Source organism: Diuraphis noxia, unplaced genomic scaffold (genome assembly GCF_037042655.1).
Source record: "Diuraphis noxia isolate RWA-SAM2 unplaced genomic scaffold, SU_Dnox_SAM2 contig0001, whole genome shotgun sequence".
Taxonomy (NCBI): Eukaryota; Metazoa; Arthropoda; class Insecta; order Hemiptera; family Aphididae; genus Diuraphis; species Diuraphis noxia.
This window is the reverse complement of record NW_028301711.1, coordinates 102,785,639-102,811,144: the sequence shown is the minus strand read 5'-3', so window position 1 is coordinate 102,811,144 and position 25,506 is coordinate 102,785,639. Positions and strand designations below refer to the sequence as shown.

Here is a 25,506-nt window from a genome sequence, read left to right as displayed (position 1 = left end):
CGTACCCTGGTATTTGGTAACTCAGAAATTCTTCCAAACCTACCTGCATTATCGTTTTGTTCATATGAATATTTTGAGTTTCTAAATAGTTGCTCATGTACAAATCTTCACATAAAAAAAATCACAGACCTATCTACTTCTATAGAAAGTATTGTGAGGAAAACACATATTGTTTGTCCATAAATATAAAGTTCACTGATGTTCGATACGGTTGAAATTCTTTTATCTAAGGCAAACAAATGAGTTTGACAAATTCTTCGACCGAAAATGTAATATTCTTGGTATGATTCTCCAAACTCTAATTATTGGTTGCTATTTTTTTTAAAACCTATGTGCTGTTCAAAACTTACCTGATTTTTTATACTATTGGCCCTTAATTTAGTAACAGGTGTTGAGAAATGTTTCGGTGGCGTTATGGTTGTTTCTTCGTTAACGCGGTTGTCGTTGTTTTCTTCAAATAACACCAATCTTTTTTTTACGACTTTATTACCTTTAACAGCAGTAGGAACTAATATACAATCATTTTTAGCGTTGCTGTTTAGTGAAACATTAAAAAGCTCTGAGTCGTCGGATGCTTCAACTATCGTTACATTTTTTGGTACGTTCTTTATACCTGAACGAACGCCACGACTTTTTCTTAACAATGTCTGCAATTTTACTTGATCCTGTTTTATGTTAATGAAATTACATGATATCTTAACAGCTTCGATATGGTGACACTTTTTTCTTAATTTACATGTACAACTGTCCGGGTTGCGTATTTTGCAAATGTGGGTACACTCAGAACCGCTCTTCTATGATTGGTTCATTTGAATTTCGCGCTTTTTTTTATCACTTTATAATATCACATCATATCATATTGTCAATTTTATAATAGCATTTAGCATACATATCATATTAAAATAATATATTATATTATATTTTTTAAATCACCTATTGAATAGGTACCTATTATAAACAGACTAAAATCTTGTAAATTAAATAATTTTTATTAATATTTCTATATTTCTATTTTATTTAACACACTAACTAACCTACCGCAATTCTGAAGAACAAAATATTATAATTTGCAATCACACTTGGACTTAAACAAAATAATATTTTATACTCTTAAAAAATAAAGTATAGGTAATCTTACCTACTGACTTTAACAATTTCTTAATTTATGACAATAATATTAATGTTTGATAGTTTTCATTATTTTATAAGAAAAGATAGCTTATTCTATAGTTTTCTTATAAAATAATCAAAACTGTCAAACATTAATATTATTATCATACATTAAGAAATTGTTAAAAATCAGTAGGTATGGTAATAATATTAAACCTAATGTGAAAAAAACAATAATACTGAATAATTTTTTTTTTTATTGGTATTTTGTTACATTTACTCCTGCATAAATTATTATTTGGATGTATTTTTTAAATCTCTATTAAAATACTAGGTACAAGGATTTAAATTATGAATTTTATATATAATCTTAATCAAAATGACAATTTAATAATAAATAGTGAATGTAGGTACTTATGATGGAAGTACCTTCATAACACTTCTTTAATAAATTATGAATTTTTAAACATAAAATATGAAAACTTTTCAATAGATACTGAAAGCTTAAGAACATTTACAATTTATTTTAAAAATAATAACTATAAATAATAATAAATTAAAAATAACTATAAAATAAATAAATAATAATGTTTTAATTTATTATAAATTAAATTATATTTCACCATACTATTTTCATTATATTATTATTTTTAAATTATATTCTAAATCTGAACAAAGTTAGCTGGTAATGTTGTAAATATTAATTATGATTAAAAATTTATTGTTTAAAGAGAGCAAATATTGTAAATATCAAGAATTCTTCAACTATATATCTGAAAAATAGTATACCAGAAAAAAATAGTGCATTATTTAATAATTTATTGTTTTACTAGTGAGATTTGGCATTATTTATATTCAAATTTAAACATTGTGTTAAATTATGAAGACGCTTCGGCTGTTTGATTTTTTTTTGGTATTTGTATGTCTACCAGCTGCGGAATAATTTTCTGTAGGAGGTCTTCCTGCATTCATTCGATGTGCACCCTTGTAGTTTCCACATCTCCTAGCCACTGAAGTAGGTTGAACACGAATACGTCTTCCCTGCTTAGAACTAAAGTAATAAATAAAAAAACAATTAAAGCAGCATAATACAATTGTATGTTTGTTAACATATTTATTATATACCTAGTACTACTAATTATTAAACATTTACCTAGAAGCACTTTTAATAACAAAATCAACAGCTTGAGTTGGAGTAACTTTACTTTGTATATTTTTTGTTAAAATTGTTAAATATTTGATTGATGCTTCTGAAACATCTTTTTGTAAAACAAGTCCAAGATTATTTATAGCGTTTGAAAATTCTGTCCACTTTTTTGAAAATTTTTCTGTTAATACCTAACTGCTGCCTTGGTACATCGTTAAATGAAGTATCGAATGAGTTTGGTTGGTCTTTTGATGAACTACAGTTATTTTCATTATTTTATGACACATCTGTTTTAGTTTGTTTAACTAAAATATTTTTCTCCATCACAGATGTTTGAGGAGATGATAGTTCATTAACATCCTGCAATTATGAAGTTTGCATCATAATTATTCTAAATATTGTATTGAGAACATTTTGTTTTATAGTATACATTACTTCAAAAAATGGTTTCGGTGGACACTCATTACCAAGAGCAAGCAAAGCTAGATTATAGCGATCATTACAATTAACTACTGGACAATTTGGAAATCCTTTTGAGTTTGGAAAATGTTTTTTCAGAAAACCTAACCTTTGACATTCGGGTAAGCTGCATTTCGAAATGGCTTTTTGATCTTCTGTTATAAGCAAAATCTAATAAGCAGTTGATAAAATATTTATCCCAAATTATAGCAATAAATTCAATAAGTGCAACTATGTTATAAGCTTTTGTGCGTTCCAAAATTATTTCTTTTAAAATGCGAATAGATGCCTCAGAATAATTGTTTGTTTGATGATTTCGTGTTATAAGACGATTACTAATTCTATAAAGCATTGACCACTGATTGCTTCTTTTCAAATTGTCATGCAAACGATCTTTAAATTTTTGATTATTTTCTAATTGATTTACTTTATTTATAGAATCTTGAAATTCTTCATCAGTTTTAGAATACACAACCTAAAAAATACAATAGGTACCTAGTAGTTATTTTTATAATAAGTTCAGCATAAGTCATTTAGAGTATTATAGATACCTGTTTGAAAAGCTTCATCAAATGTTGCCTTTGTGTAGGTAATACATTACTTCCAGTTGACATTAGCCATCTCCATTCTGCTTGCATGAAATGAAATAGACAAAGCAATTGAGTTGTTGAGGGCCAAACTTCTTTAATGGCATTTTTTTCGGCAACAGAATCATCAGTCATAATTATCTTCGGGTACTAAACCCAAATTAAAATAACAAAGGTTTTTACTTTAGAAAATATAATTAATGTTACTGCTTTCAAAACTTAAAAATAATCAAAAGCAGATTGGTTTGTATTACTATTAAGTCTTGATACTTTTTTAAGACAAAATATTTAATATCCATAAATCAAATTTTATTTCTACTTCTTAAAATAGAAGTGTTTAGTCAAGAAGCTCCTACGAATTTAGTGGTCGGCTTCATTGACTACATCAACGAAAGTCAACAGTTTAAAGGAATACCAGGACCAGTGTGATATTAGGATTTTCAGACTAAGACCCCATCAACTATACTCTGAGATATATAACGTGCACGTATGGCAAGGCACATACAATAATTTATTGATGAAATATACAAGAAATAATAATAATATAATCATTCGCTAGTGACTCGGTACCGGCGCCTCAGTACCAATCAATAGGAATACAAGGTATAAGTAATAACATAAAATAATCAATAAGTAAATAATAAATAGTACTATCAACACATATGATAGTAATAATAGGTAATCATAATAATAATCAACACCGGATTATGATAAAGAATAATACAACACAAGATATTATGACAATAATTACGCGCGTCTCCTGCGACCGTTGGTGATCACTTGGTGGTTGCCAACTCTGAATTGATAACAGGTACGGCGACACTATGACCACTGACGATTGAGTCCACACGTAGCACTCATCATTGGGTGCGGCGGCTAAGATGAGTAGATGACGTATATCAGAGACTACCGGTGTGGGTTCGGTTTAATCATAACCGAACGCACGCGTATTACCGGCGATTCACAGCTGCTTGCCAAACAGCGACCGTATAACAATATCACCACAGGTCGCACGAACAACACGTGAATATAATCTATGTCGGACGACCGGGCACCGTATCAAAGACACTAATACGATTAACGGAGCGGCGAAACACAGCCTATGGAGGTTACGGCAACGGATATTTATAATGCGATTATTACGGCGCTGATATGGCGGCACGCGTCGCGTGAACGGCAAATCAAGTCGCGATCACAGAAGCACAGGCAACGCTTAACCGCAAGCCGGCCAGCGCAACGACAGAACGACGGACCGTACGTTGACAAAGGTCGTTGGGTAACTAACTAGGTCAACGTTTCACAGAGTCTACGGCGGACGTGCGTTTTCACTTATCGGTGACAGCATGCTAGACGGGCGGGGAAACGGCACGACCGGTTCACAGACGCATCGGCCATACATCGACTGAGGCGCTCGAACATCCTCCCCCAATGAAAAGCCCTGATTTTCATGAGACGTGGCAGGCGCTGGAGCATTGAAGATTGAGAACGAGCAACGGTCGCGGAGCCTGACATTGGTACGAAAAAAAATAATAAGATAATAGTACAATAGCTCAAAATCTTGAGATTATAAATACAAGTGATGACATCATAAATAACACATGAGTAATAACATAAATAAAATTCAAAGTTTAACAATTAACCTGGTTTGCCAGGGTGTGCCCCGAGTATAATTGATGTGGTCAACCTGACAATCCAGAATGGTTGGTGAGCAGCAGGCAGACACTAAGGAATAGAATAACTCAATTACCCCGACACAGCAAGCACAAATAAATAACATGGGACACGAAATTACTCAAATTCAAAAAAAAAAAAAAGGCAACTACTCTGTGGGCAGCAGCACCAATTTTACAACTGGCCTGGTAAGCTCACCCTGGGCCGTCAACACTCTAGCTACACGCACAACGCCATCAGCTCCAGGCATGACACTCAAGACCCGACCTAGACGCCAAGCTGTAGGAGGGCTCTGGTTGTCTTTAATCACGACCATGTCTCCGTCTTTGACGTTAGGAACATTGTTTGTCCATTTTGTTCGTGTCTGTAATGAGCACAGGTATTCACTGGACCATCGACGCCAAAACGACTGGTGAAACTGATGAAGTAACTTCCAACGGTTGACAATTTTCCGGCTGTCCTCGGGTATATGATGTTCAGGAACAGCGAGCAGAGGTTGTCCAATTAAAAAGTGTCCCGGAGACAAGTAGCCGAGATCAAGAGGCGACGATGACATCGGAGTGAGTGGCCGCGAGTTTAAGATCGCTTCGATGCGGCATAGAATGGTAGACAGTTCCTCGAGTGACGGAGTATGACTACCCATGACACGGGTTAACAAAGTCTTGAACGAGCGTACGGCAGCTTCCCACAATCCACCGAAGTGCGGAGCACTTGGTGGGTTGAAAATCCACGTACACGCAGAGTGGGAAGACAGTCTGTGATGATTTTCAGGATTGTTCACTAATTGACGCAATTGTTTTGACGCTCCAACAAAATTGGTCCCGCAGTCTGAAAATATTTCGTGAGGAAGACCACGTCGCGCAACGAAACGATCGAATGCGGCCAAGAACGCATCAGTAGTCAAGTCCAATACTATTTCTAAATGCACCGCCTTCACGGCCATGCATACGAATACAGCGACATACACTTTATATTGTCTTGCCTTCCGCAAGCGGCATTCGCGCATTGGCAAGGGACCAGCGTAATCAATCCCAACACGGGAGAACGGTCGGCAAGCTTGAACACGTACCGCGGGCAAATCAGCCATGAGGGGAGTTTGAGTTTGAGCAATTGCTCTGACACATATGGTACATGAGCCAATGACTTTCCTGATCACGCACCGCACAGACGCAATCCAAAATTGACGAGCGATTAAAGCTGTTATAACTCTAGGTCCCGAATGGCACGTCACAAGGTGCCAATGCCGGACAATAAGTAACGAAAGATAAGATGTCTTCGACAGTAATATTGGCTGCCTTTGAGCTTCTGTTAAATCAGCATGTGCCAAACGACCACCGACACGAATCAAACCACATGGATCAATGAATGGGCGGAGCACTGCAAATGTTCGAGGTGGCGCTTGATCATGCTGCACATTGTGTAGCAATTTCCCCAGTGTCTGTAATTGAGACGCTTTGACAAGAACTGTTAGGGAATCAGTCAATTCCGATTGACATAGAAAGGCATTGGAGTACGTCTTACCTTGACATAATCCGATAAAACGACGCATCCATGTGACGACTCTGAGCATGTTGGTGTATGAAGAAAAACGTGAGAACCATTCGCCCTCGGTGTCGAGTTGCACAGCTAAGGAAACGCCTTTTGTTTCAGGCAGTTCTTCTAAGGACATTATACAAGGTGAAAGGTCCCAGGTATCTTCAGAATGACGTAAAAATTTAGGCCCATACCAAATACAGGGGGAACTGCATAAGGGCTGAGGGCTGCATTCCGCGCGAAGCACAGTCAGCCGGGTTATCGTCAGTTCGTACATATCCCCATTTACACGATGGTAACAATTGATGCACCTGGTGCACTCGATTAGAGACAAATATTTTGAACAAGGAGTGTGGATTGATCAACCAAGACAAAACTATTTGTGAGTCAGACCAGGCAAAAACATTAGTGATAACGAGTTGAAGTTCAAGTGTCGCTTTGACGCGACCCATCCATCGTGCCAATAGAACAGAAGCAGACAATTCAAGTCGAGGTACAGTGATCTTCTTCATGGGCGCCATTTTTGTCTTGGACCCTAGAAGGGAAATGGAGACCGATCCATCTGGCTGAATCAAACGAAGATAGACGATTGCTGCGTAGCCTTGCTCTGAAGCATCACAAAAGCCGCAGAGCTGGACATGGGAACCATTTTTTGTAGCCAGAAAACGCGGAATCTTGACTTTAGTCAATGTATGGAGATCTTGGACAAAGATTTTCCAATCCTCAGTCAAGTCGGACGGAAGTGGCGCATCCCAACCTAAACCTGCCTTCCAGATTTTCTGCAATATATGCTTGGCATAGAAGATTACTGGAGCAATAAGGCCAATTGGATCAAAGATTCTGGCAATGGTTGACAGAACGGCGCGTTTGGTCATGACATCACACGAAGAAGAGACTTCAAAGCCAAAAGTGTCTTCGGATGAGTCCCAATTTAAACCGAGAACCTTGACCACTCCTGCCTCAGGGTCGTCGAACTGTAAAATTCCTTGGACACGATCATCTTGTGGAATAGTAGCTAGAATCTGAGGATCATTACTAGACCATTTTTTCAGCTCAAAACCAGCGGTACTCAGAACAGATTTCAAGTCAGATTTCAATGTCAACAGTTGGCTTGTGCTGTCGGCGCCAACACAAATATCGTCAACGTAAGTTTGGTGAGTTAATGCCTGTTTGACACCAGGAAACTCTGCACAACCATTGTCGGCAAGGTCCTTCAGAACTCGCAACGCTAGGTAAGGAGCACAGTTCACTCCGTAAGTAACCGTGTTCAGTTGGTACTCCTTAAGTTCATCCAACGGTGACACACGCCATAAGATGTGTTGGTATTTCCGATATTGTGGAAGTACCAGTATTTGTCGATACATTTTACACACGTCTGCTGTGAAGGTGAATTGATGTATACGAAATCGGAGCATGATATCAACAATATCCTGCTGAAGCTTTGGACCAGTAAAAAGACACTGATTCAAGGAACGGTTGGATGAAGTAGTGGCCGAAGCATCAAATACCACTCGAATTTTACTGGTTGCAACATCACCTTTAAAGACAGGATGGTGAGGTATGAAGTAGTCACCAGGACTGGAAGCGATAGACATATGCCCTAGTGATTCATAATCACTCATAAAAGCTGAGTATGCCTGATTCAAAGCTGGATTAGCTTGAAGTTTCCGCTCTAGGTTTTGGAATCGACGCAAAGCCATTTGTCGAGATCCAAAAAAACGTTCTTCCTTGCCGGATTCCATGAAGGGCAACGGAACCACGAATCGACCGTTATCATCACGCACACGTTCGGTCAAGTAGATGGTTTCACACTTGCCTTCCTCAGTGAATGTAACTGGAGCAGAGTCAGGTTCTTCAACACGCCAGAAGCGTTCGACCAGATTCTCAAGTGATACCGTGAGTGACACAACATTTGAGCAGACTCGATCGGGCTCTTGTTCAGGGACAGGGCCGATTAGAATCCACCCGAATAAAGATCCGAATGCAGTGGGTAATGAATTGTCTATGACAACACGTTTTCCGTCTAATATCTGGGCAAACACATCGGCTCCCAACAACAAGTCAACAGGTGCCGGAAGATCAAAACTAGGATCAGCTAGAGCCAAATGCGAAAAATGAAGTTTGCACTGCTTGGGCAGATGACGAGATGGCATGTTAGTAGTTATCGTGGGCAGGACCCAAGCTGTCACCTGGATTTTCGTATTCTCATCATACCGCGGTGCGATGGTACAATGGACCACACCATTCAACTTGGGAACTTGAACACCAGAAAGACCCGTTAAAGGCACTGTCCATTTGGAACGTTTTAAACCCAGGCGATCCGCACACGCCAAGGTCATGACACTGACCTGTGATGCCGAATCGATCAATGCACGGACTGGTTGGGCGCGACCACAGTAATCACGAACATGTATGAGGGCGGTCCCGAGTAAAACAGTTGGCCGATCCAGTGACCCAACGTGGACGGCTGGAGGATCAGTGGAAGATGATGGCTTTCGGGAAGCTTCAAAATCGCGATAGAGTAAAACATGATGACGACCATTACATTTGGGACATGTCTTCGCTAAACAGCGAGTCGACCAATGAGTAGAATTCAAACATCGGAAACAAATTTTACGGTCCTTCGCCGCTTGATATCTATCATCCATAGACATGTCAGAAAAGGTTACACACTTAACTGTAGAATGTTCGCCAGAGCAAAAAAGACATTTGGAAATAGATGCGACCGGGGCGTGTGAAGACAACAAGGCAACTTTAGACCTTTTATTGTCAAGTCGATGAATTGGTTTGGTCCTATCCTGAGGTTGGTTGTAACTGCGCGCGTTACTCGATTGTGTGACAGTTTCTAAGACTGCAACACGTGACTTGACGTAGGTGACCAAGTCCGAAACTAGTGGGAATTCACATGAATTAGCAGCCTCAAAACCTTTACGCGTTGACAACGATAGGCCACGAACAGACAAGGCGAATAGGATGAACTCCCCCAAGTCAGGAATATTCAACGATTTTAACATGGCAACTTGATCGGAAAACAGGATCAGAAATTGCTTCAGTCCATCCAATGATTCTTGAGACTGAGACTGGACTGAAATAAGTTTGTCCACAATAAGTGACGCTAATTGTCTAGGTTTATCATACCGTTCAAATAATGTGGACCAAGCTAGGTTATAAGTATTCTCCGTAACCGCAATATTTTTAATAGTATAAAGAGCATCGCCCTTAAGACAACCAAGGAGATAATAAAACCGATCAATATTTGGCAGGTTAGGAATGTGACCCACCCTTGCAAGAAACCTGTCGCGGAAAACAGGCCATTCGATCAAATCACCACTGAAAGAGGGTAATGGTATTTCTGGTAGACGGGATACTGAGGTGCTGCCAGGCACATGATGTATGGACCCATTGGCACTACCGTCCAATGACACAGTTTCATTTTTAGGTGTGTGTTGTTCAACTACAGTTACAACACTAATGTACAGAGAACGAATCTCGGTCTCTAAATGTGTAGAGAACTCAGATGTAAGATCCAAATCCAATAATGCATCCAAAACAGCTTGATTATGTGACATAAAAGAAGTCCATAATGAATCCAGATCACCAGCAGCAATTAAAAAATTAGGTAACAGCTCTAAATTATCATTGACACGAGCCGCTGTCGTAGCTAATGCTTTAATTCGGTTAATAGTACCTTCACGGTTAAGCACTGAAATAGTCTTAGCCCTAACTGCTAGTCTTTGCTCACGAGCAGCCTTTTCTTCGCTTGTCTCTACCATATTAATTCAATATATATATAAATTAAAAAATATTTAAATATAAAACTCACTTTACTATAATAATGTAACACCAATAAGCAATAAGGTGTTATATAATGTGCATAAACAATAGTACCTATACACAATAAATGTGTGAGCTGAGAAAGGAAGCAATCCCAATTGGTGCGTACTACAACACAGAATAATTACCCAGAAGAACGCGTAACTAACAACCCAAAATCACAAACATGTACTCACACTAATCAAGTAACCAAATTTATTCACTGGTGTCAATCGCTGATGTGACTATACTATTAATTAAACCACGCTCTGCTACCAATGTTTAGTCAAGAAGCTCCTACGAATTTAGTGGTCGGCTTCATTGACTACATCAACGAAAGTCAACAGTTTAAAGGAATACCAGGACCAGTGTGATATTAGGATTTTCAGACTAAGACCCCATCAACTATACTCTGAGATATATAACGTGCACGTATGGCAAGGCACATACAATAATTTATTGATGAAATATACAAGAAATAATAATAATATAATCATTCGCTAGTGACTCGGTACCGGCGCCTCAGTACCAATCAATAGGAATACAAGGTATAAGTAATAACATAAAATAATCAATAAGTAAATAATAAATAGTACTATCAACACATATGATAGTAATAATAGGTAATCATAATAATAATCAACACCGGATTATGATAAAGAATAATACAACACAAGATATTATGACAATAATTACGCGCGTCTCCTGCGACCGTTGGTGATCACTTGGTGGTTGCCAACTCTGAATTGATAACAGGTACGGCGACACTATGACCACTGACGATTGAGTCCACACGTAGCACTCATCATTGGGTGCGGCGGCTAAGATGAGTAGATGACGTATATCAGAGACTACCGGTGTGGGTTCGGTTTAATCATAACCGAACGCACGCGTATTACCGGCGATTCACAGCTGCTTGCCAAACAGCGACCGTATAACAATATCACCACAGGTCGCACGAACAACACGTGAATATAATCTATGTCGGACGACCGGGCACCGTATCAAAGACACTAATACGATTAACGGAGCGGCGAAACACAGCCTATGGAGGTTACGGCAACGGATATTTATAATGCGATTATTACGGCGCTGATATGGCGGCACGCGTCGCGTGAACGGCAAATCAAGTCGCGATCACAGAAGCACAGGCAACGCTTAACCGCAAGCCGGCCAGCGCAACGACAGAACGACGGACCGTACGTTGACAAAGGTCGTTGGGTAACTAACTAGGTCAACGTTTCACAGAGTCTACGGCGGACGTGCGTTTTCACTTATCGGTGACAGCATGCTAGACGGGCGGGGAAACGGCACGACCGGTTCACAGACGCATCGGCCATACATCGACTGAGGCGCTCGAACAAGAAGACATTTAAAAATGATATGTTTCCTTTAAATTCAACTTTTAAATAATAAAAACAATATATATCATTATAATTTGAAAAGTATAAACTATCAAGCTTAATAAGGAAATATGGAAATATTTTTATTGTAGGTATGAAATTAAAAAAATATTAATTATTTAAGATTAAAGTTTGTAACACAAATATAGTCTACTAATATATTACTACTGATGTTTAAGTATATATTATTTTATATAATTGTTTAAACAGTTGTGTGAAATATTTTTTTTTTTTTTTGAAGCATCTAATAAAGAATCTTATATTTAATAATTATTTGGTATTGGTCATAAATTAAATGTAATTGAATCTTATACATTTCTTTGTATTAAAATAAATTGCTGTTAGTATAACTATACAAATTAAAAAAGTATATAAAAAAAGCTAATTAAAAATAATAATAAAATAATGTTTATAATTAGTTAATAATTATTAGAATTAATTTCAAAATATCAGTCCATTGTTTATTTTTATCATTACCTCTAATCCTCCAAAGCAATTGGGAAAATGCTCATTAAGCATTTTAAATCCTTTTTCATATGCTAAACTTGTTTGTTGCATGTGCACCAAAATACCAATTGGTACAGCACCACCTTTAGTTGCAGTTAAAATTACAGTAACTGAGGCCATTGAAACATCACAGCTTGAGCTTGAATCAAGAAAAATTATTTCAGAGCTACTCTGTAATTTTTGGGCTCTTTGGTTTAAAGATGTAACAATTAGAACTACCCAAGGACTGTCTTTATTTATTTTAACAATTACACCTGCAAATACAATTTAAAATTTGATATCTATATATATAAATTCTATGGTATTACTAATACCATAGAAATAAGGTGAAATTTAAATATTATATATATATATATATATATACACAAAATAAAAACCTTGTTTAAGATATTCTGGGATTTTTTCTTCCAGTCTATCAAAGGGATCTTTTACAGTACCATAATTTTCTGTTAAATATTTATACCACAGCCTATACACTGTCCAAGGTCTGGGATTTAGTGCACCATTTGCTAATTTAACAATGTGATTTGGTAGTGTTTGAAGTCTTGATATTTTTTGTTTTATTGCTTGACAAGGGGATAGTCCATCAGCAAAGTACTGCCAAAAAATACCTTTCACTTCTGGGTCTATAAATAAGCGTTTTAATGCATCGGCACTAACACAGTTATGCTTATGAAAAGGATTTATTTTGATGATAGCATTAAGTGGGGGGTCTCTTTTTAAATACTCATCATTTTTTTTTTGAACCCTTAGTAACCATCTTTATTAAAATATCAATAAATCCTTCACAGTTTTGATTTTTTTTGCTGTTTGTGCTTTTTCTGTGTGAACTATAACTGCATAGCCATTTTTTGTGCATTATAAACCTTAAACAGAATAAATAATAAATAATTTAAAATGTATCTAAGTTACTATACAATAAGTATTAAGTATGAGTATAACTTATAATTTATAAGTAATATATAAATATTTTAAATTTATGTTAATCAAAAATAAAAATAAATTAATTTAATATTAATGCAGGTTTAGGTACTTTAATCATTGTAATACCTAATATTTGTATAAATTCTTTTATGTACAATGTTATATAAGAAAACTATAGTACCTAAACTACCTATGTTTTTTGAGAGTTTAAATTATTATTTTGTCTAAGTCCAAGTGTGATTGAAAATTTTCAAATTATTATTTGTGCTTGTTAATTAGGTAGTTACTAGTTGTGTGTAATATAAAAAAGAAATTTAAAATTCATAAACCACAAGATTTTAGTTTGTTTACAATAGCATGCTTTAAACTTTAAATAGGTACTTATCAATTAATTAACAAAAATATACTGACCGACAATTATTCCCTTTATTGATCTTATTACCAACAATCCAGTTGCTGTCGTCAAACTTTCCAAATTGATTAATAAATTGTTGAGCATCATCTTTACTGTCCATAGTAGTTCGAAGTGTCAATACATCTTTTGTTGATTGAATTAAAATCAACTCACAATTTAAGTCTTCGAAGTACTTAATTAATGATTTAACAAAAACCTCCTAATTAATAATTTATAAAAATATTACTAATGCAACATAATTAATACAAATAGTCTGTAGCCAATATAAATAAAAAATAAATATATGCTTACCATACTAATTAATAGGTATCACAAATTTCAGTATTTCACTTTGTACATAATGTATGAAAAATATATGTAAATATACTGACTTGATATACAATATAAATATATAATGCAATTGCTATTATTTGCATAAATACTTTAATGTAATTAATAATTATGATAAATTATAAATAGACAATACAAAAAATGACAATATGATATGATGTGATATTGTAAAGTGATAAAAAAAAGCGCGAAATTCAAATGAACCAATCATAGAAGAGCGGTTCTGAGTGTACCCACATTTGCAAAATACGCGTCCGGGTTCATCTTTACGGCATACTTATCGTTACCAACCAGAAACATACCATCTTGTGGCAAATGCTTAACTTTGTTTTCCAAAATTAGCATTTTAGCCAAAGAAAATACACTGGACAGTGGACACCTTTTCTTTATCTTCTTCAGGATTTATATAGTTATCCTTGTTTTTAAAGCAGTATGGGATATTTTTCAAATCTATCACTGAATCAGGATACACCATATCTTCAGGCTTCATGAAAAAATTCTTCACATATTTACTTTTCAACTGGTATTCACCTAATTTGCACATACCTCGACAAATTTCTCTTTCGTAATGTAAGCTCAAATGATATATGGAGACTGTGCACATTTGTGCTTGAACTTCAGATTGGAATAGTCGTTTCAGAACCGCATTAAAACTCTCGGAAGGATTATGTGTTGTGTTAACCCAGTTCTTTCTTCGTAAATATTTATTGAAGGATCATTAAGAATCCACTTGGCGCTAGTTAAAATGTCATAAAATAAATTTTTTTGAAAATAATCTTTGAATTGTTGACTCCACATTAATGACAATTTGTTATACTTCTTATGGAATTCGACTTCTGTGTCACTATCTAATAAATCCCACACATTATTTTTGTACACCATTACATTACCGATATCGGAATTTTTTTTAGTTTTTAACCAGTACTCGACATCGCGTATTATGTGGTTCCAACAGAAAAATAACTTGCTCTCTAGTAATAGCGTTTTAACTGCTTTAGTTATTGCTGCCTCCCTATCAGTTACTATTTTCATGTCAAAAATTTCATTTTTTAAGTGCGACTTACACGTTTCAAAAAACAGTTTATGCACGGCATAAGTCTTTTTGTGGTGCATGAGGTAAGCTAACGGAATAGTATGACCATTTTCAAAAATTGGGTGCTGGAAGACTAATATTGACAAATAGAAATCTCCAATATTAAAAGTTGTATCATAGTGAAGGACAACCTCTGGAAGATTACAAATATTCAAAAATAACGTCATCATATTTAACGTAAACAAAACAACAGCAAAGTTTGGTATGACCTGCATTAGGTGAACAAAATTTGGTACCTCTTCATTCAGCAAATATAAACCGTAAATGTCATCATTTGATAGGAGACTTTTTTGCCTTTAACGAGCTATGGTATTAGCGACTTGTTTATAATTTTTAGGTGCCATCATCGGTTGTAGGATTGGTTGCTCGTCTGCTGCACTAGCTAAATATTTTCGGTAAGCTTCCTTAGGTCGTATGTTTAACTGTTCTTTTTGAGCAGATAATTGTGACTTAGCGGTTGTGCAGAAAGGAATGACGTTTTCTGGATTAGTTATTTTACGGTTCCCGTGGGGCATGTCTTCAACGCCTTCTAATGAACCCAAATAATGGATTAAAACAATAGTCGGATTTTCATCACGTTAGCCGTTTTTAAGAAGAGTATATGCTCGTTTGACGAATTTTAATCCAACCACATACGATTTAAAATATATAGCTTTGATGATTGGATCTGTTTTGGGCAAGAGCTTGTCACCATAATTATCCCATCTATATCTATCAGCCCTCCAATCTTCCTTACTAACAGCATTTTTGTAAATATAAATTTCTGATGGTTTCGCCAAAATTGGTGGTCTGGTGCAAACTTGAAATTCATCAATATCCGATTTAAGCAATTCTAAATATTGAGTTACGCTTAATGCTGTTGCAGAAGTCATGAACACAGGCATGTTAGAACGACTCATGTTTAAACTTAAATTAAAAACATAAAATAGATTCACATTTTTAGTCAGTGAACAAAAACAAATTACAATGGTTTTATTTATTTTGAAAAAACACTGAATTTTAAATTTTAAGCGGATTGATTTTACAATTACATTTTTTAATTAATTGTATGTATAAAAGAGGACAATACCGGTTTAAACGGGACGTATGATTACCCTCCCTATCCTAGCTATCCTAATTCCTAGACCCTAGTAAAATGTTTGACATTGAAGCGTTGATCATTGAAGTTTCCTACGAGGAAAGCATATGGAGTATAGGTAAGTTTCATATTATTTTAAATGCATAGTTTATTTATAAATTTACTATTATATTTACGATATACCATAAAGTAGAATAAAATATAAATGAATCAAAGGGCGAATGTAAGTCCCTACACGTGACCTAGTAGGTAAACAAGATACATATGTTAGTTCCTACACGATAGAATAAGGTAAGTCTAATAAGGTAAGTCCCTACACTAAGTACGTATATTATAAGTTATCAATCTAATATCAGTTACCTATATCATATTATAATACTGTCATACATTTTAACCCTTTATTCTATATAATATATAATTCTTTATAATATTTAATAATTTATAATACTTATATTTTTTTTTTACAATTATGAATTATTATTATATTAACATTATTATTTTTAAAATTATTAAATTAAATTAGATAGATAGCTTATAAATTATATATTATATAGAATAAAGGGTTAAAATGTATAACAGTATTTTATAGATTATATTGATAATTTATAATATTCGTAGTGTAGGAGCTTACATGTGTACGTTTTTTTACCGTGTAGGAACTTACACATGTACCAGTCTTCCGTCGTGTAGGAACTAACATAAACATAGGTACCTTTTTTTTGTGCAGGAACTTACATATCACACATTATGGAGGAATTAACGTATTTAATTCTCTACCTGTTACTCCGTGTAGGAACTTATGATTCCCCGAATCAAAGACTACATGACGTATAACTTTACCATTAAAATATATTCTAAATTGTTGTATCTAATGTATCTATATAATAAATATTTAGACATTTTAAATTCAAATAAATTGTACAAATATAAAGTAAACAAATATTTTTTGATTTCTGAAATTACAAGTGAGGTGGTGTTTTAATCTCCTCACCTCCAAAACCGCCACTTATTTTAATGCAAAATGTTTATAGTATTAATATTCATTTATTAATTTATTTCTAAGAATAGATCACCAAAATGATGTTACGTTGCTTACGACATGATTACCTAATATACTGATATAATCAATATTTTTACAAGAACTATAGAAAAATTTAAAATTTGTGGTTTTACAGGAACATACTATTATTAAGAACAAATTACCTAAATTTCAAAAATATAATTCAGAAAAAGTCATTTATATAGGGTAAAGACCGGTACGCCTGTAATATACTAATATAATAAAAGTAATAAAACTATTGCAATTTGTCATTATAATTTATAAAATATATATTTTATAAATATATTATAATATATTATAACATTATTATAATATAATGTTAAATGAAATTAGATTGGGCTTACCTATATAAAGTTAAGATTATAAGAGTACCGAACAACGCCTTCCTTCAAGTTGTCAATGATAAATAAAAATTAACTGATGTTTTATTATAATAAACTATATCTCACAGTCCACGGAGTACCAAGACGAAAATAGTTTATTTATAAACATAACTAATATAATATAACAACATATTATCGAATATGCTAACGTACAAACCCACAAGACTGTCACCTGCCTGTCAGACTGCATCGGCGCATCACTGGATATTGTGATAATTCTAATTATATCAATAAATTAATACGAGTACGAATTACAGATTATAAAGTAAAAAAAATATGATATTTTATGTTTTATACATTTTAAATACAACAAACATTTTTATAATATAAAAATTTTAATTGACATAATAATTTAAAGTACACACTTTATTCAGACTTAAGGCCGATAACCTAACCTAACCTAACCTTAAAAGCAGTTGGCATGGTTAAAATTATTTTATTTCCGTAACTATTTCTGTATGATCGGAGACAGACTTTTAACATGATATTTTTAATTGTTATTGATAATCAAACACCGAAACATCCAACCGACCGGCGACCGCGAACACCGCACGCTCGGTCCCGATTTTAGAGTTATAATTACTTATTATAATTCTTTACTGATTTTTGATTAAAAATGAATGTCTAATATTGTATGATATGATAATTTATCAACTAAGTATCCATTCAACTTATGACTCTTCCTGGGGCGATGTAAATTGCAGCCCGGGCATATTTTGCACATATCTAAATTGCGGCCTGGCTATATTTTATATATACGTAAATTGCGGCCTGGGTATAATTTTTATTACCTACCCAAATATTTTTTATCAATAATATTAAAATCAGTATTTTCCTTCTCATTTTTCAGAGTTTAGGGCTGCCAATATAATAGTATCAATATTGGTATGATTAAGAATATTGGTTTTGCTGTTTTTTTTTTTTGTTTTTAATTAAAAAATTATATTATTAGCAATTAGTAATAATGTGTCAGTAAAAATGTGTTATTAAATAAGGTATTCGATCAAATGCACACTGACTGCTAGTAATATATTATATTAGTGAACATATTATTATTATCTAAATCGATCATTCAAAGATTATTACTTATCTTTAAATTGTACATCGGAAATCGGAATATCCCAGGACGCAAATTACGTAGTATATAACTATGGCCTTTTTTGGGGGACGCAATTTGCCGACTCCGCTGTTCCTTTCATTTTTGTAAATACAATTTATTACTGTTTTTACCTATTGTATTCAAAATAAATGTGTTCAATTAAAATATTTTTACCGGTAAAAGTTATACATAGTTAATCTATTTAGTTAGGTGTTGTGTTATGGCTTACGCGAATATCGCGTGGGTCAGGGTAGCCCTGAGAAGGGCTGTTTTTGCCGAGTATGCCAGGAGGTCTACATGGGACGTCTGGCAGTCGGTTTTGTGTTGTTTGGTTTCGTGGCATGTTAAGCTAAATTCAATCTCAAAGATCAGAAAGCACCTTAGGAATACCACTACTTACAGGGAGGACCACGAGAAGGTACAGCACACCCCCCATCATAATCATGGACGATTTCAAGGTCAGCATAATAGACAAAGATTTTCAAGTGAAGGAATTAACATTACCGGGATCAGCACAAGGAGGATCAGCAGAATATCCATCCTCATGGTTTAGGGATAACAACTCGACAAAACCGCAAGGTCAGCAAGGAGGATTCGTATTTTCCGTATATGAGGGAATTAGGATTGTCAAAAAGATCACCATACTCCTCAACAGAGAATGTGCATTTACATAACTGGGTATCCATCTTCTGTGCTTTACTTGGGAATGAAAGGTCATTCAACGCTCGCGTAGTGTCGGAAAACGGACTAATGATATCGCTTAACTTAGCGATATTTGCTGCTTATGCATTCAGGACTATCTCTTCCCCGACTATTGTATTCGGAAACCAGAGTGATGCAGAGGAGGAGCGGATGCTGAAGGAAATGGAGATAGAAGGAGACAATGAAAAAGTAGTGTTTGATCCCTCATCTCCCATGGGAGTGTTTAAACATATGTCTGATAATTCCAACTCAATACCTGCTGATGTGAAACAGGTATTCGTAGCACTACTAGCGAAGATGGGAACACCTAGAGATAAGACGATAGGAATGTTCTTAAAAAAGAATTTAAACTAATAAACATACAACAGACTCAAAATAACTAAGTAACCACAATTTATGAAAAAAAAAAAAACTGTGAATTTTCATACAGATAGATTCTTTTCTGATCATTAGGCGACATATCTAGCTTTAGAGTGAATAAAGGATCCTCGTCTAAAGGTCGTCCAAAGCCGAACAAAAAACGGATCTTAGTACCTACCCAGACATTTTCCCCATCCCCGTCATCATCCTCATTTAATTCAGCAGATCGACCACCTGTTGGACTAGATAATTTGACTCCCGAGGCCACTTTCAGGCAAGAATATCCTGAGGATGTGGTGGGTACAGTTTCAGCCCTGACAGATGCAATAGGTAACCATGAGGAAGCTATAGGTGTTTATCCTGAGATAATACTACCTGCTATAGATATCCCCGTAAACACAGTTACTGTGTCCTCTTACAAGGCAACGGAGGTGTCAGTTGCTCACAGCACCGAGCAGAAAAGGGAAATAGAAGAGCCAGTGACACCCACCAAAGAAGTGTATACAGACACATTTGAATTGGAATTAAAGATTCTGCTCAAGATATATAAGACATGGAAGATCGTTAAGGGGACAAGTAAGGAATATGTTCTTAGACGGTCACCAGATATCTCAAGTGAAGAAATGACGGACAACAGCTCTAGCGAGAGTGAATATCTTGATCAAGAAACAAGTTCTGAGGAGGACACTGGTGTGGATGAGATGTTACTGTCTTTCAAAAATTTCAAGGGTTAACTGACCTCATACAATATCCTGGAGTATTTAACATACTCAGAGATAAGTGGTCTAGATGAGGCAGAGTTAAGGAGAGTTTTCAGATCCAAACTGAGGGAAGTGAAGGGCAATATCTGGGTTAAAAAAAAAAAAAAAATCTATTTAGTATTTACTCATGTACCATATATTATTTTTTATAATGTAATTATCCTAGAAGTGACAAGATTCAAAATTAGCAAGATCAAAAATTAAACTAATTAGGTACATTAGATTATAAATTAATCAGCAGTTAATTGCAGTTTTTTCAAGTGTACGATTGGACGATGTTAAATATGGAAAAAACATAGACGGAACCGCGGAACCTACATCATTGTTTACGTACCTAAGTATGTCCCCTGCAAATTTCAGCCCGGTCGGGGATCTAGGAGCCCGGGTCAGTATATTTTATTCCGGTCAGTAAAATTAACTAAAGTTATTGTTCCAGAATGAAGGCACCCGGAACCTAGTCTCCTCACGGTTCCCCTGTAAGTGGCATTTTAACCCGCCCGCAGCACCACACTTTGGTGGTTTGTGGGAAGCCGCCATCAAAAGTGTGAAATTCCACCTTAAACGGGTAATTGGTACACAGTTGCTAACTTATGAAGAGTTCCAGACCTTAACTACACGGATTGAGGGAGTCTTAAATTCTCGACCTCTAACACTCGCATCAACGGATCCACACGATCTTGAAGCGCTAACACCAGGACATTTTATAATTGGCCAGCCAATTCTCAGCATTCCAGAGGTGGACATCACTGCTACACCGATCAACCGTTTGACGAGGTGGCAACTGATCAAACAGTTGCATCAATCTTTTTGGAAAAGATGGACACGCGAATACCTCACCACGTTACAAGGCCGTCAAAAGTGGTCGAAACCAGACACAAACTTGAATATAGGAGATATGGTTCTTGTTGATGCTCCTGCTCTTCAACCCTCCGACTGGCGTATGGGTCGAGTTACAATGGTCCATCCGGGACAGGACGAGATAGTACGAGTCGTTACCGTGCGCACCCAGGATGGATTCCTCAAACGCCCAGTGGTAAAACTAGTCCGGCTTCCCGTCTCATCTTAAGTCCAAACATACTCATGAAACGCAAACCTTTTCCTTTTCACTTTTCCTTCTTTTTTCTTCACGATTTGTTATTTTTAAATTTGTTGTCATCTAGGTTATTTTTTTTGTTGTTTGTTTAATTTGATCACCAGGACGAGACGAAGCTTCTAGCCATCTACTTTCCTTTTGGAAGACGTTGCTGGGTCTTCCAACTGGGGGAGAAATGTTGGGTACGGTAATATCAGCGCTTGACGAGTGTCGCGGTGAACTTGTGATCCCGCCCCGCGATGTTTATGTCAACGAACCGGTCGCGCTTACGTTGTTTCACCCGTTGATCATTACCAACTTATCAATTTTGTATAAGGGCTTTAGCAGATCGAAATTCAGATTCAAGCAAGAGGCTATTTATGTTAAAATGTTGATAGTGTTTAAGAAAAGTTTTTAAATAAGAACAATTATGATTAAAGTAATTAGGACTAGAGGAAAGAAAAATGGAGCAAGTTAAAACAATAGCATTATTACAGTCACTGAAGCGTTGACTCAACTCATTTACAAATCTAAAACAAAAAATAGTGCAAACATATCACAAACTGCCATGCATTACTGTGCAATTTTAGTTTAAAAGCTACATATTTAACATAGGTTACTTTAGTTAACTTAGAAATAATATAAACTAATCAGCAGGGTTTATCACTTAAAGCAGTTAAAATTATAAAAATGTATATACTTTTGAATGTGTAAAAATTGAATACTTAATAAATGATAATGCTCTATAAAGTACAAATTACCTGTCAATTGCAGTATAAAACAAATATTTTGGATTGTTTGATTGCAAATTATCATCAGTACCAATGTACCGTTTAGAACTATGTCCCATAGTTGATTGCACAAAAAAATCGTTAAGATTTTTGTTCAAAGTCAGTGGTCTTCTACCATTTTCAACAGCTATTCCATTTTTCACAGCAATTAATTTTGCTGAGTCATTGATATTTGCCCAAAAAGTATCATTGCGCATTTGTTCAATAGACTCTTTTGTACTATTTATTAAATCCACTGCCACGGATTGTATCACATTGGAATTTTGTAGTCCTAGTGAGGCACAATGAACTGTTTGTAAAAGAGCTTCCATGGAGAGTGAGGATAATATGAAGGGTAAAGTAGACATTTCATTTGAAATGCCAATAGCTCTTGCAGTTTGATCACCTTCATTACTAAGAACTGAAAGAACTTCTAATAATTCAGAAAAACGCATATTAATTTTTTTAATTGATGTGTACCAATATGCCCATCTTGTTTCTATCAATCTTTCTAAATGGATGACATCAAGATTTTTATCTTTTTGAGCCTTAACAAAAAGCTCATACCTTATCTGGCTGTTTTTGATTTTTTGTTAAAATAAAACATTAAATTATTTTTTCTTTTTTCCATCCTTAAGGCTTAAATTTATATATTTATTAGTTTTAATATTAAAAATATAACGTGTTAAACACTCTTAAGTCTTTACTCATTAGGTAATTACACTTCGTAATTTAAATTTTAAACTTTATAGTGTGATAATAAACAATGAAAAGTAAAACTGATTAGATAGATAATAGTATCACAGAACAGATGATAATATGTATAATCATAGATAATATAGGTATATAATGAGTATAATAGAGTAATAGGACGTACATTAATACTCATTGAAAATAGAATTATAATTCATAATATAATATAAAGAATAAATTTATTTGAAAAATTTATTTCTAGCGGGCTTGCGCCGCTGCCGGCCTATATCCGGACTAAAAGCGGCTCGCTAATTGTAAGGGGGGGGGGCAAATGCCCACCCTGCCCCCCCCCACAAATGACGCCACTGATTATATAGTATATTTGTATATAAAAAGCTATTCACTCATATCTGTAAAAGTTTAAGCGAAATATACATCATATTAATTAAATTTATATAAATTTAATTAAATACCAAGCAGAAATATTGAATGGGTAATAAATTTATATTACGAAGGTTAACACATGATGGTATACTTATATTTTATCATTTTATTACTTATTAGTTGTCTTTATTATAGGCTTCACCAATAACATGTCACAACAATTATTTATTAAATTCCGCATTTTATATGTGTTGTGACTTGTTATAATGCCGGTAATAAATTATTGTTGAACCAAATTCGGACTAGCCGATTATAATTGCATTTATTTAATAATGGAAAAACGTTCACGACAACATTCGACATCCACTTCAGTGAACCCATTTAAACGATAATCTGTATAACCTATATTTGAAAATATTATTAATACAATTTATAATGATAAACGTGTAGGTAGATATTATATAGCCCATATAATGACTATTAAAGTTATTTTTCATATTATTTTCGTCTACAGGAAATTCATATTAAAATAGTAAATCATAAAATATACTAAAAACCTCATTAATAATTTGCATTTTTCTTTGCACTAAAATTAACTTAATTTAGATAATTTTAAATAAAATTAACTTAAAGTTAATCGTTAATCTTAAAAAAAAGTAACTTATTAAGTTAAAAGTTAATTTGTAAAAAAAGTAACGAGTTAATTAACTTAATTAAAATTAACTTAACGTTTTAACTTAATTTTAACTTTTAACTCGTTAATGCCCAGCCTTGCTAAATAGTTATAAATAGCTCGCGATTAACATATTGTTCTATGTAATTACATGCAAATGCAATACCTAAAAAAATATAATATTAAAATATAAAATTATTTTTACAAATAATAAAAGGTTCCAAATTTTAGCTCCAACCAAATAGTTCCAGATAAATATAATTTGGAAAAAAAATTTTCTTAAGTCCCGACAAAATTTAAAACATTATATAGCCCTCCAAAATAGTATCTTATCACTTATCATATCAGTTAAATTTGTAAACAGTCACCTCTTAGATAACGATTGGCGGCCATTTTGTTGGAGACATTATTTTATACGTATGTACTATAGAAGTCGGCTATCTAGTATTTTTATATATCTGTGGTCCGTGATGTGAACTGATCTGTTATCTTATAAATATGATGTTAGCATGTTATCATATAAACATAGATAATATTATCATGAAAAACAATTTTATTAAAATGAATAATATGATGATGTGTTTAAATTATTGTTATTGATAATTCTGTTTCTAGTTTTAAAAAAAAATAGGAGTAAAGATTAAAAGTTTTAATAAAATAAAAAAAAATAGGTACTTACATAGTTAGTATTGAAGTATTCTTTTTTAAGTCTGACTGATGGTTGTTTTCTGGTTCTGGCTGCTATTCACTGTTGTTGAAGATGTTTTTCGTTTTTTATGGTCGGCAACTGTTTTGCTGGAGAGTTGAGGATGGTGCTGTTCTGATAGCTTCTTGGTCTGTTTGAACGATTCATGGACAGATCCCCGTAATACATTTCCCCGTTACCGTTTCCCCGTCCAATATTTCCCCGTCCAGCGATTTTCCCCGTTGGGCATTTCTCCGTCAAAAGAAGGATATATATAAAATATAACAAATAAAGATAGTATAAATGTTTATATAGCTTATATTGCACCTTGTACGGACAAATTAACTTAGATATATATTTATTCTTATAGGTTTTATCAAATATAAATTACCTATAAAGATATTGGCACGTTATCGATGTACGATATCAATCGAAAAGATATTAAACGGATCCGGTATGCATTAGTAAAACTAACAAATTGAAATAGTTTAACAGTGTCTCGATAACTGTCGCGTCGTTATATTATTTTCGTTATACGCCGTCACATTCGTAATACGTACATTAGATTTTTTCAGTAAACCTATTTTTTTTTTTATTATTTTAAAATGACTTACGTAAAAAGTACCAAAGGAAAAAATTTATTAGTACATTCGGAATATATTTTTGAAAAGGACTATACGAAAAATGAAAAAACATATTGGAAATGCATCAAATATAATATGTACAAGTGTCGTGGACGGGCACATACAGTAAATGATGAAGTTATTCTGCATAAAAACACTCACAACCACACA

At 34.4% G+C, this 25,506-nt stretch overlaps 3 protein-coding genes and 1 pseudogene across 3 annotated transcripts; 1 reads left to right on the top strand and 3 right to left on the bottom strand.

Annotated features, from left to right (window-relative positions):
• Positions 1–1,939: 1,939 nt before the first annotated feature.
• LOC149062970 (uncharacterized) lies at positions 1,940–3,068 on the bottom strand (annotated as a pseudogene).
• Positions 3,069–5,122: 2,054 nt separating this feature from the next.
• LOC149062969 (uncharacterized) lies at positions 5,123–6,643 on the bottom strand. The gene has a single exon (XM_089215467.1). The coding sequence runs from the start codon at positions 6,641–6,643 to the stop codon at positions 5,123–5,125; it is 1,521 nt and encodes a 506-aa protein (XP_089071593.1).
• Positions 6,644–6,689: 46 nt separating this feature from the next.
• Positions 6,690–10,280, bottom strand: LOC149062968 (uncharacterized). The gene has a single exon (XM_089215465.1). It carries the CDS (start codon positions 10,278–10,280, stop codon positions 6,690–6,692), a length of 3,591 nt encoding a protein of 1,196 aa, XP_089071591.1.
• Positions 10,281–20,775: 10,495 nt separating this feature from the next.
• LOC149062967 (uncharacterized) lies at positions 20,776–21,501 on the top strand. The gene is made up of 2 exons (XM_089215464.1): positions 20,776–20,820; positions 20,872–21,501. The coding sequence occupies exons 1-2, from the start codon at positions 20,776–20,778 to the stop codon at positions 21,499–21,501; spliced, it is 675 nt and encodes a 224-aa protein (XP_089071590.1).
• Positions 21,502–25,506: the final 4,005 nt, after the last annotated feature.